The following is an 11,555-nucleotide window of genomic DNA, read 5'->3' as shown; positions in this document are numbered from 1 at the left end:
TTGGGCGCCGGGACTCGAGCTGCACTGTTTTGGGGTGAGGCGGTGCGTTTGGGGGTGTCCACCTTCCTGCGCGTTTGCGCAGTTTCGCAGCTCCTCACACGCTCCGGACGAGCTCAGCGCAGCGGCGTTCGAGCCGCCCGGCCCCGCCACTGCAACGTGTAAATCTGATGAAATACCACTGGAGGCCGCGGCACGGCGGAGTTTTCACACCATTCGCCGTCGCGTGTGCAGTTTTTACCCGTTGATGCAGGGAGAGAAACTTGTGGACATGTTTTCCTGGAAGTGCACGGTGATACGGCTACTGCGCGCAACAGTGTGACTGCGGCGTTTTAATGTGCGTCTCCAGCTCGCCAGGGAGTTTGGACGATCTTTCCGTGGGACGAGTGAACTCGCCTGTTCGCCATATTGTTGCGCGGAGAAAGTCAAGGGGAAAGTTGACAAGAGTTGTGACATTTGCTGCGCGCGATCGCCGTCATGGAGCTGCATGCAGTCGACTTTGATCGGAGCCAAAGTGACTCCATGGAGCTGGCCACGGACAGCCGTGTGCGCCGCTGAAAAGGTACATACACCGTGTTGGACTAATGCGCACTAATCTGCCGTGTTGCCTAATAAGAGCACTCGGCTCCTCGGGAGCGTCCCCATTGCTTAGTTTGAACATAACATCAGTGGCTGAAACTCGACTGATTGCACGAGCCCCTTCGTTTCCTGTATTTCTTGTTATGCCAAATGGCAGCTACACTGTAAGTGCCGCCTAGTTGCTGCTGCTGCTGCTGCTTTCCTCCACAAAACTTCTGCGTCAATGTCCCGTCTACATGCACATTGGACGGAAATGTAAAAATGTAAGCTTTTAAAAGCTTCTGATCGCCTTTACAGACATGCTGTAAGGTCTTACTGTACTGACAGGGCTATTTGCTGCTGCAGGCCTCTATTTCCTCTTTCCTGCAGACTAAAAGTTGCTTAGACTGTGTCGATAAGCAAGGTTTTTAAACTTTCTTCTTTCTTTCTTAAGGTCTCGGATCCCAAAGAGGACACAAAGAAATGGAATGCAAACCTACAATTTGATTCTCGGAGGAGAGCTGGATGTTTTTCACCCTGCACTTTTCCTTTGGGATTTATATTTCCTCCCAGATACCTCTGAATACACAATTAAACAATTGCTCAACCGCAGGCTGTAAAAGCACACTACAGAGGAGCTAACTTTGGACAAGCTTGGAGCTTTTGACTTGCAACTCTCAACATTTTCACAGCTTATGTAATTACTATGAGTCTTCCTTCTCAGGTTAATACTGACAAGAGTGGGAAACACCGAGCTGCAGCCATGAAAGAGGCTGTGCAGCATTCAGGGGAGGTTTATTATGGTATGGGACCCCCAGCTCTGGACTCGAGCCACAGTGACTCTGCAAGCAGCTCTGGTGTTTATAACCCAGAAAAGGGCCCCCAGAATCTACTGCCCTATCAACAAGCAGCCCCTGTAAAATGGATTCACCAGGACTCCATACAAGCCCCAAACTGGTCTCAGGAAGCTCCGGCGCCGGCCTGGGGGCAGAACTTTGGGCCCTATATGGGTGGCGTTAACACCAGGGGCCAGATGCCGTTCCACAAAGGAGTCCACGAAGGTGTGGCTCTTCCAATGGGGACAGAGAACCAGTTACCTGGTCCTGTTGAGGTTTATAGAGATGCCACACAGACCCAAGCTCAGGGGAGGGGAGTCGAGTGGGAGCAACACGCTGCAGCTGCAATGCACCAGGCTCAGCTCCAGGCCTATCAGCATGGCCACAAAGGTGTTGAGCTCCAGAGCCAACCACATGTTTCTTCTCACACCTTGCAGGGCTCCATGCTGCAGCCCTTCCAGACGACGTTCAGACCGAGCAAGCAACAGTTCACATCTGGATATTATTCCGTTTTTCCAGGGAACAAGGCAGTGTCAAACCTGCCTTATGGTGAGCAGCCGAAAGCTCAACAGCAACTTCTGCACCAGATGCAACAGCAGCAAATGCAGCAGCAGCAGCATCACCACCAGCAGCAGCAGCAGCAGCAACAGCAACAACAGCAACAGCTTCATCAACAACAACAACTTCAGCTGCAACAGCAGCAGCAACATTTGCAACAACAGCAACACCAAATACAACAGCATCAAATTCAGCAACAACAACAACAACAACAACAGATGCAACAGATGCAGCAGCAGTATCACCAACAACAGCTGCAAGAGCGGCAGCAACAAATTCAGCAAATGCAACAACACCTGCAGCAGCAAAATGTATCTCAGCAAGAAACGACACCAACGCAAGTGCAACCAAAACCGCAGCAGACCCAAAACTTTGGAGCTTATCAGCCTCCTGACCGTCGTCCACCCGACACCGCGGCTAAAAATGAAGACGTCCAGTCTGTGGAGCTGCGACTGGAACCAGAGGCTCTAGCTTGCAGCGTGTCAGCTGCACCTGATACGTGCCCCGAAAAGGGCGTGACACATCCTGAAGAGGGTGCCGATGCAGCGCTGGCTGCCCCTCGACGCTCGCGTCGCCTTTCCCGAGACGGACAGTCCCCGTTGAGTCCTCCGCCGGCAAACATCTGGGCTCAGCCCCCTCAGGAGCCGCCGTCATCCCAGAACGGAGTAGCAGGTGTGCAGGGCGTGAGAGGGGTGGACAGCCAAGTGACGACCGGAGGGGTCATCCAGATCACCCGGAGGAGGAGGAGGGCGTCCAAGGAGATCAACTTGGAAACGCTTGCTCAGAAGGCGTCAGAAATGGTGCCTGCAAAAATTGTCAAGGTTAAAACAATTACACATCCCACTGCTGCTGTCGCTTAGTTATCCATTAAAAATGTTCATATAGTTGAAGGAAATGGAAGCTTTTTATCACATTGTTTACAGGCAACTTGTACTAGTGATCTCAGCTTTACTCATTGTAATGTTGGCAAGCAGCTGCACAAAGATTAAGAAGCCTGTTTCGATTTAGAACTTTCCTCTGGTTTACAAAACTCTTCACTTTAGTCTGTGTGACTTCCAATAACTGCAGTGTCAGCATTAGCATGCACTTTCACAAGTGTGCATAATTGTGCTCTAGAGCTCATTATCTTGCACCACGTACTCTTGCAAACTGAGGATTTGTTGCTTTTGTAACCCCCCCCCCCCGCCTGTTAAATTTGATGGCTCTCATTTTATCGCAGTAAGAAAAATAATACTTGTAACCTTGCTATGCAGGATTTACAGTGTTTACATTCTAAGTGGCACACCCACTGGTATCGTCTTTATTTTGGCCTTAACGGTTTTGTTACACGCACGGTGAGCAAAAAAAACCCCAACTTGTTAAATTCAGCTTGTGTCTGCTTCTGCTCAAAGGTTTAATTCCTATCCAGGAGAGTTTTGCCAGGATTGTCATAGGTTTTTGTGCAGCGCATGCATCCTGGATATACAGTTGAAACGGCTGCATGTCTGCACACCTCCACATTCCTCAGCGCTTTTCCCCGTCATTCATCAGTGGAAGGGATGGGACGTGCTCAGACGCACGCCTTTTTCTCCCCAACACAAGCCAAACAGGTTTAATCGGGCTTTTCACACCCCAGGGCTTGTTGTAGTTCGCAAGCAGCATCTGACAGGGTCAGTACAAGAGATTCAAACATCTTAATTCAACTCGGTGACTTCCTTTCAAAACATAAAAATGAATTTTTCTTGTCACTGCTCTTTGCAAACATCAAAGATCACTGAAAATGTTATCGGTTTGATTAGAAATACCAGTGATGGGTCTGCAAACAACTCGTAGACATGGGAAATGGGTGTAGAAGAAATAAACCAAAAAACTATCATCTTTAGGTTCCTTTTGAATGTCTCATCATTCTCAGCTGTCACTAGCTAGTTATTACAACTCAATTATGTCATTCAAATCTAATGTAATTAGTCCATAGTTGAAGTGATTCACCTTCAGGGAAATAAAATGCTTCAATCGGGCCTCTGGTTGAAGCCGATAATGGTGATAATGTGAAGTTTCTGTCTCTTTCCTGTGGTACATATTTAGAGTGACAGTCGGGTTGGAGCAGTTCTCAGACAAAGCTAAAGAGTCCAGGCTGAGATGGCTTGGGCATGTGGCAGGGAAAGGTAGTGAATGAGGAGAGGAAAACCTTGGAGATAGTTGGCAGACAGGATGAGATTAACTGCTCGGAACAACAGGAAGATGAAGATGATTGTGACCTTTTGTGATAATCTTTAAAAAACACATTTCTTAATACATCATTGTGTCACAAAATCACCAAACTCGCAGCCACGTATAAGAAAAAAATATTAGGCTGATTTCCAACCATTGTTTATGTGTAAATTACTGTGTGCTAACTTCACTTCCTTTTTTTTTTGTGTTACAATCTCTTTTTTTTTTTTTGTTTGTTTGTTTTCTCCGCCACTTCCTCAACCTGACGATTGCTTTCTCTTTATTTTCCACTTTTCATCTTCTCCACACTTCTGTTATTTATGTGCCTCACCAGGACGAAGGTCTCCCGGGCAGACAGGCCACCATGGTGCCTCTCGTTATCCCCGTGTCGGTGCCCGTGCACCGGAGTCAGGCGGACCCTCCGGCCGGTTGGGCTCCGGGGCGTTTCGGCATGGCGGAGCGGCCCGCCGGACAGTCGGATCGCAAACCTTCCGTCATTGTTGCTCAGCGGCGGACCCTCAGGAACTCGATGACCGAGGGTTTTGGCCAGGTTTGTGCTCTGAGGGAGGGGTTCTCTGTTTGTGTTTTCTCCAAACCAGCATTTGCAACATCACTGTAGGTTGACCAGCGGTCATTTTATTTACTTAGCCACTCGCCATGAAAGAGAACCAGTTTTTCTTTTGCACATTCCACCGTGAAACGATGACAAAAGTCATGTTTGTATCATGAGTGTTTATTCAGACTCGAACCACACCATGAGTCCTTCAAGATCCCCTTTATTCTTTGGAGACTCTTTTCAGCAGTGACCATGTAAACCCAGTAGGTTAAACAAATGACTTCAAACTGGAAGTTCTCATGAGGAAGAGAAGCCTCGCTGATGTCAAACTCAGGTTTTTTATGTTTGAACGAAATCAACAGAGCTCCGGGAAAGAACTATTACAACTCTGCAATGTGGTCAACTGTGAACTATCCATCCATCTTCTTTGTTACTTTACTCAACTCATGTTTGGGGGTGTTGGTGTTCATCTGAGCGGTCTTTTGGGGAGAACAGCGTTGGCCCATCACATGACAAATGCTGACAATCACACACACAGGGTCACATCATGGGGCAACATCCAACTATTACTCCACCTAATTGAAATACAACTGAATGTCTCTTGTATCCAGGAGGGAGACAACGACTCGGGGTTGGACGAAGATGGGAAAGTCAAATTCAAACGCCGGCCTCGGCCAGAGCCTCTCATCATCCCTCCTCCGAAGCCCTCCACCTTCATCCCCCCGTCCGTCTACTCCAGCATCACCTCCTACCAGAGCAACCTGCGCTCCCCAGTCCGTCTGCCGGACAACCCCCTCTCCCTGCCCCCGTACACACCTCCTCCCATCCTGTCTCCTGTGCGGGAAGGCTCAGGTTTATACTTCTCCACCTTCCTCACCAACATAGCCGCGAGCAGCCAAATCCTGCCACCGCCCGCAACACCAAAGTCTGCTTCACGCAGCTTGTTGCGCTCCAGTAAGTCTCCAGAAAGGAGGAACTTCTGGTTGTGAACGAATTCGTTCACAACCGTGCCATTTTCTCGGACAATGCATTAAATGTTTGTATTTGGTTCTTCCAGCAAGTTCAGATATTACACCTCCCGTCTTGCCTCTGATTACTGATGCCACGCCGGTCAGCCTCGAACCGTGAGTACCATCTAACCAGCCCTCTGACATTATTCAGTCTTGTTTTCAGTGTTGAACAAATGTCCATAACTGGACACTTTTGTGTGCAGGCGCATCAACATCGGGCAGCACTACCAGGCTGAGATCCCTGATCTGCAAGATCAACTCTCCTCCCAGTTTGACCAACACAAAGCTGACCTACTTTGGCTTCCTGTGGACAACGACAACCTCAAACATGGCGACCAGGAGAGCCGTAAGTGTCCATCGTTTTTGTTTTGTTTTGGGTTTTTTTTAAATCTCTTTACCATGTTTTACATGGCAAACAGTTTTTTTTGTCTTTATTTCCTCCTGACTCACTTTTTCTGTTGGCACTCTCTGTTTCCAGTGGGGAACTTGATGAACATGGCCTGTTCCAGCGTTTTAAGGGGAGGAGGAACCAACCAGGAGCTCGTTTTACATTGTTTACATGAATGCGGAGGAGATTTACTGGTGAGTGAAGTGATGAAGGAAACACAGTTTATCAAATTCACTTCAGTCTTTCAATGAGTTGTTATTAATATAGCACATTTCTGATGATAAAATGCAACTGAACGTGCTTCACGGGTGTTTAAAAAAAAAAAAGAAAAAAAAACAGGAAAATATTTGCAAACACACACAACTACATATTTACATATAGAAATGCACATGCATGCACAACAAATGGACACATATAACACTAATACAATAATGTGGATATTACATTACAGTTCGTATGGTATTTGTTGTTATTTTCTGTTAAATGCACCACATTCAGAAATCATGAAAATGAAGAACACCTGCTTTTCTGACATTTTTTTAAGGAAACGCTTGGACGTCTGATGTTTCAGGACACTATTTTCCCTCAAGGTCATTTCCTGGAAAACTATCACTACTCGGGTAAAACATTAATTAAACAAAAGCTTTTTACATAAATAATTTCTTCTAACCCTTATGTATTTCCTCACCTCATTAGTTTGATTGAGTTTCTCTGTTTTTCTCTCAGGCTCTGATAGGTGGACTGCGGAGGAGAAGCGCTACTTCAATAAGGGGATCTCTGCCTACAGGAAGGACTTCTTCCTGGTCCAGAAACTGGTACACTAATTGATTTTACCTGGCAGTTCAAACATACATAAATCAAAGTAAATAAATCTTTTAAAAACACTCTTCATTAGGATTAAATGGATTCCGCGAAGCATCTATAAATCTTTCACACACGGATTGTTTGTGTAAAGCAATCATACTAATGCCTTCAGAGTTGATATTTTCTGAATTTACTTTTCAAATCGGATGTAATGTAAAGAGTGCTTTAGTAAACAGGAATACAAAAAAGCATTTCCAAAAAAAGGCAGGAAATTAGATGCAATCATTTGCATTCTCTTTCTCTCAAGAAGAAATCAAACTTAGACTTTGAGGAAACATCATGTTATTGGAGAAACGATAAAACTGTCATCAGCATTAAGCAGAAGCTGCTCTTATTTAAATTGCAATTACGTTCATATAAATGCAATTTAATAAACATGGAAACTGGGGTCAGCCAGGAAGTGCTGCTGCAAATTCTTTAAACTGAACTGCCAATCATGTAAAAACGCACAACTCAGCCACTTGAAGCCACAATCACGACCTAAACAACAAACAAAACATCAGCCTAAAAAATAGGTTTCCTTTTAAAGTTTTTAGTTGTTACAGTGGAGTTGATCTCAAATAAATCCTAATGCAGCTCTGCATGTATGTCTTTTTTTCTTCTTTTTTTTCCCTTCTTGCTTGGGGGGGGCGGTTGTTTAAAGGTGCGGACGAAGACTGTGGCTCAATGTGTAGAGTTTTACTACACGTACAAGAAGCAGGTGAAGATCGGACGCAACAGTGTTTTGACCTTTGGTCCTCCTGATTCGCCCGGGGAAAAGCATCCGGATACTGTGGTTGATGTTAAGGTGAGAGTGACTCAACGTTTGTTTTTCGCAGATGTCCTTTTAATGGCAAGATGATGTAGTGGTTGGCGCTCTCACTTCACATTGATAATATCCCCAGTTCAAGTCCGGTGGTGGGTCTGTCTGTCTGTGTGTTTTGTTTATTCTCCTCATGCGTTTGTGGTTTTTCTCTAATTACTGGTTGTAGCTACTAAACGCACTGATGGGTCTTGTTAATTATGTCAAATTTATATGAATATAGAAACAAATACTATTCTCAAAGTGATACAGCTCTTCATTTATGTCCAGCCTTTATAATATTGCAATATGACATGCAGTTTTGTAATTTCCCTGGTTTGTCACTTTGCAGAGTTCACAGCAGTCAAAAGTCCCTCGAGGAGAAGCGGACGGGGATGAAAAGAGGGAGGTTGTTTTCGATCACATGTCTGAGAGCAGTCATCAGGCGAGGGTTGCGCAATCACTACAGGCTCACGACTATGTAAGTCCCGCTCTACCACAACTAGGAGCTCAACAAGTAGAAATACTTTTACTGAACACAAGGAGGGTTGGAAAAATATTTACTTTGACCGCCTGTATTTTAGCACTTAAATCTGGAAAGAGTTGCTACTTTAGTTCAATTACGTTCACAGCTTTTTTTCCTTATGCTGTACTCTTGCAACATTCCTTCCTGATCTTGACATGTGTGACAAGGAGAACTATAGTGATTCAGGTAATGTTGATGTTGGAGGAGATTCAGAGCAGGAAGATTCCTCCCGTCTTTACCTTTTATATAAAAGAGATGTTTAGAGTTATAAAATGGCCATCAGAAAACTACTTATTTGGTTGATTACACTTGAGAGACTATACTTTAAAAATATTAATTAGCTTTTTCACAGTACTTTAGTCACCTTTAACATAGTTTAGTTCAGCAGTCTGAAGCCTTGAAGCTGCATCGGGCTCTCTGTAGTGGCTCCCTGTGGATTTCACAAAATATCCTGCTGTAATAAAAATGTCAAACCTGAATCATTCATGTCACAAACTCTGTAAAGGCACACTTGTAAAAGAAAATGACTTGGTAGACAGAAAGCCGCCGGTCTGATCTCCTCTGGGAAGTTTTTGGTAGATAAAAATATGAGCCTTGTCCTGCTCATAAGCCATGCCTTCTACTTCAGTTTTTTCAATGTGAACACACCTGTCATGTTTCATTATCACTCAAAATGATTTAACTTCATGGTAGTGCTATAGAAAAAGCTCTTGATTATGAAGATTGATTATTAATGGGACACACATTGGGCCTGTGTTGGAGGAAACTTATCAGGTTTCATTTTTGTTGACTGGATCATTGATGTGGATGAGGTTTAGCTGTACGTCAATAGTTGCACCTGTGTGTTATTGTTGCTCCAGGCAGGACCGATGCCGGTGATAAAAGAGCCAGACTCGTTGGGGAAAGAGGCATTTGATTCGTCAGCGCTTCCGAGGCATCGGGCCGAGCCCGCAGCGAAGAAAGCCAGAGCACCGCCGAAGCCGCCTCAGGATCCGGATGCAGTATTCCCCTGCAAGAAATGTGGCAGGTACGATCTAAACACTAAAGTTCACTTTGTTCTCACTTTTAACTTGTTTGCTCGGCCAGTTTTATGTGCTTTAACATCTTTCATTAGGGACCATCAAATGTTTAATTTCTTTAGGTTTTCACGTTGACTTTTAGCAGCTCTGGTGCATGTGGAGAGTGTCACATTTCACCACTTTACTGAGCATGGTGCACGTGTGGAGAAGATTGTTTTCGATGGGCATCCCCTCGTGTAGTTTGTGCAAATGGTCGCATCATTTTCGGCATCATTGCTTCTCAATTTTGCAGCACAAACGAAATATAGATCATTGTTCTCGCTGTGGTTGATGAAGTTGTCAGACTAAGTATCTGAAGCATGGCTGCAGTTGTTGATGGGCTTTCTTCACCATGTTTGTTGGGCTGCAGGAGCCTTTATTCTTTTAGTTTCGCACCTTATTGAAGTGGTGTCATCAGTTCATGCTTTTCCCTTGAATCTGACTCAATGGTGGGGCACTTGGGTATTTAAAGTCCTTCGGTGTGTCTCGAAGTTTATTTAGGAAACTTTATACACGTGGAGAAAAGTCTAACAAGATGTATGACAAAATCCAGTCGACCTGATTTGGTTGCTTTGAGATGCCTCCTACTTGGTCAAATGAGAAAATGCAAACATGAGGCTGTCATTGTGCCTTCTGGTGACTTCACGCTGTACCAAGACGACCACCTCTTCGATTTAGTCTGGTGTGGCTGTTTATACGCCTCCTGCTGCACCTCAGTCGGTCCCAAAACTCAACGGATTCAACTCCAAATCGCCACGTGTGAAAGCGCTTCTGAAGTTCACTTTGCGTTGTTCCTCAGCAGCTGCTATCGTTTGTTCCGTTTTGCTGCAGGGTTTTTAATAAGGTGAAAAGTCGAAGTGCCCACATGAAGAGTCACGCCGAGCAGGAGAAGAAAGCTGCAGCGCTGCGTCAAAGGGAGCTGGAAGAGCAGGCGGCGGTGCAGGCTCGGGCGAGAAAGGTGGCGGCGGAAGCGGCGGCGATGGCGGAGGCGGGGGATGACCAGCATAAGGGAAATGGAACTGGAATGAGGGAGCAGGCAGAAGTCAGCAGCCAGGAAGACTCATCTGAAGACGAGGACGATGACGATGAAGACTGGCACTGAGAGGCGAATAGACATGGAGCTTGATGATTATCAGGATGGTCTAATGGGTGAAAAGACAGTAGAGATGGTTTACAAATCAGGGAAAGGAGGAGATGAAAAAAAAAAAAAAAACTTCCCATGAGGCGCAGAATAAGCACAAAAAGTAGTCCCTCCTCTTGTCTTCCTCGTAATCTTCTCACTGCTTTACTGTTATTTAATTTTATACCATCCGCCAGACAGTCACACTCCACATTCACACTTTTGTCATTTTAAACTTCCAGAGTAAGTTAATATTTTTTGGGAACTGCACTTATATTATGCGCTTCTACCAATGTTGCCTTTTTATAAACTATATTTAATTGAAGCTATATGAGAACATTATACACTTTCAATACATGAACTCAAGGGTTATTTGAAATCTAAAAATATTCAGGATACATCCCCGGCGATGAAACAAGATCAACACAATCTTTATAGTAAAAACCTTTTTTCACTAAAGATTTAAGCACTTGTATTTAAAGTTGTTGGGTTTTTTTTCTTCTTTATATTAAGAAGTACTGTGCTACTTTTTGCAGATTTCCAACAGATTTCTCGGTTGGTTGTTCACTTATTTTTACATCTAAGGGACCTTTAATAAATATGTACAAAAGGTATATGTGTATATACGTATATATGTGAGATTGCCATATATTTATGATACAGCATTTTTCAATGATTTTGATAATATAAGAAATAATCTCGTTGGCTGCAATTTGAATGATGAATTTAAAAAAATTTATTAAAAAGTCTACTGTTTTGAAGAATGCATTCGTTGTGATGTTTTTTCTTTGCCGATTGGTTAAAAAAAACAAACATGGAAATGGTCTATGGCGATGTTGAACCACCAGATGGAAGCAGAGGTACAATAATTTGCAAGATTTTCCCATTATGCATGATTGTGGGAATATAAATGAACATTTTATTGATTAGGCATTAAAATAAGTGTGATTTCAAGACCACTGTGCTATATTAGGATGTATGCATTATCTTTATAAATTCTGAAATCCGAAACGTCTTGATTGAAATACCATTGTTTTACATAAGCATGTGTATATATTCCAAGTAAAAGAGATTTACCCCACGCTACTGTGCTCACAGGGCTTGACGGGCCTA

The 11,555-nt window shown here is 44.2% G+C and overlaps 1 protein-coding gene across 2 annotated transcripts; it reads left to right on the top strand.

Annotated features, from left to right (window-relative positions):
* Positions 1-211: 211 nt before the first annotated feature.
* On the top strand, positions 212-11,145 carry mideasa (mitotic deacetylase associated SANT domain protein a). Of its 2 annotated transcripts, none has more exons than XM_080514371.1 (13): positions 212-559; positions 1,010-2,749; positions 4,474-4,689; positions 5,307-5,649; positions 5,753-5,819; positions 5,909-6,051; positions 6,184-6,287; positions 6,638-6,713; positions 6,820-6,908; positions 7,601-7,744; positions 8,091-8,219; positions 9,125-9,291; positions 10,154-11,145. In XM_080514371.1, the coding sequence occupies exons 2-13, from the start codon at positions 1,262-1,264 to the stop codon at positions 10,422-10,424; spliced, it is 3,237 nt and encodes a 1,078-aa protein (XP_080370497.1). In that variant the 5' UTR covers positions 212-559; positions 1,010-1,261; the 3' UTR covers positions 10,425-11,145. The 2 variants fall into 2 exon arrangements, with proteins under 2 accessions (XP_080370497.1, XP_080370496.1); XM_080514370.1 differs by having other exon boundaries at positions 1,010-2,770.
* The last annotated feature ends 410 nt before the right edge of the window (positions 11,146-11,555 follow it).

The sequence above is a fragment of the Blennius ocellaris genome (genome assembly GCF_963422515.1).
Source record: "Blennius ocellaris genome assembly, chromosome: 18".
NCBI lineage: Eukaryota > Metazoa > Chordata > Actinopteri > Blenniiformes > Blenniidae > Blennius > Blennius ocellaris.
The sequence above is the reverse complement of the archived record's forward strand: the minus strand, read 5'-3'. Positions and strand labels throughout refer to the sequence as shown.

Coding starts and splice junctions, on each gene's coding strand:
- mideasa (XM_080514370.1), top strand. CDS start 1,262: ATGAGTCTTCCTTCTCAGGTTAATACTGACAAGAGTGGGAAACACCGA. Junction 6,052..6,183: donor ACATGGCGACCAGGAGAGCC/GTAAGTGTCCAT, acceptor CTCTGTTTCCAG/TGGGGAACTTGATGAACATG. Junction 8,220..9,124: donor CACTACAGGCTCACGACTAT/GTAAGTCCCGCT, acceptor TTGTTGCTCCAG/GCAGGACCGATGCCGGTGAT.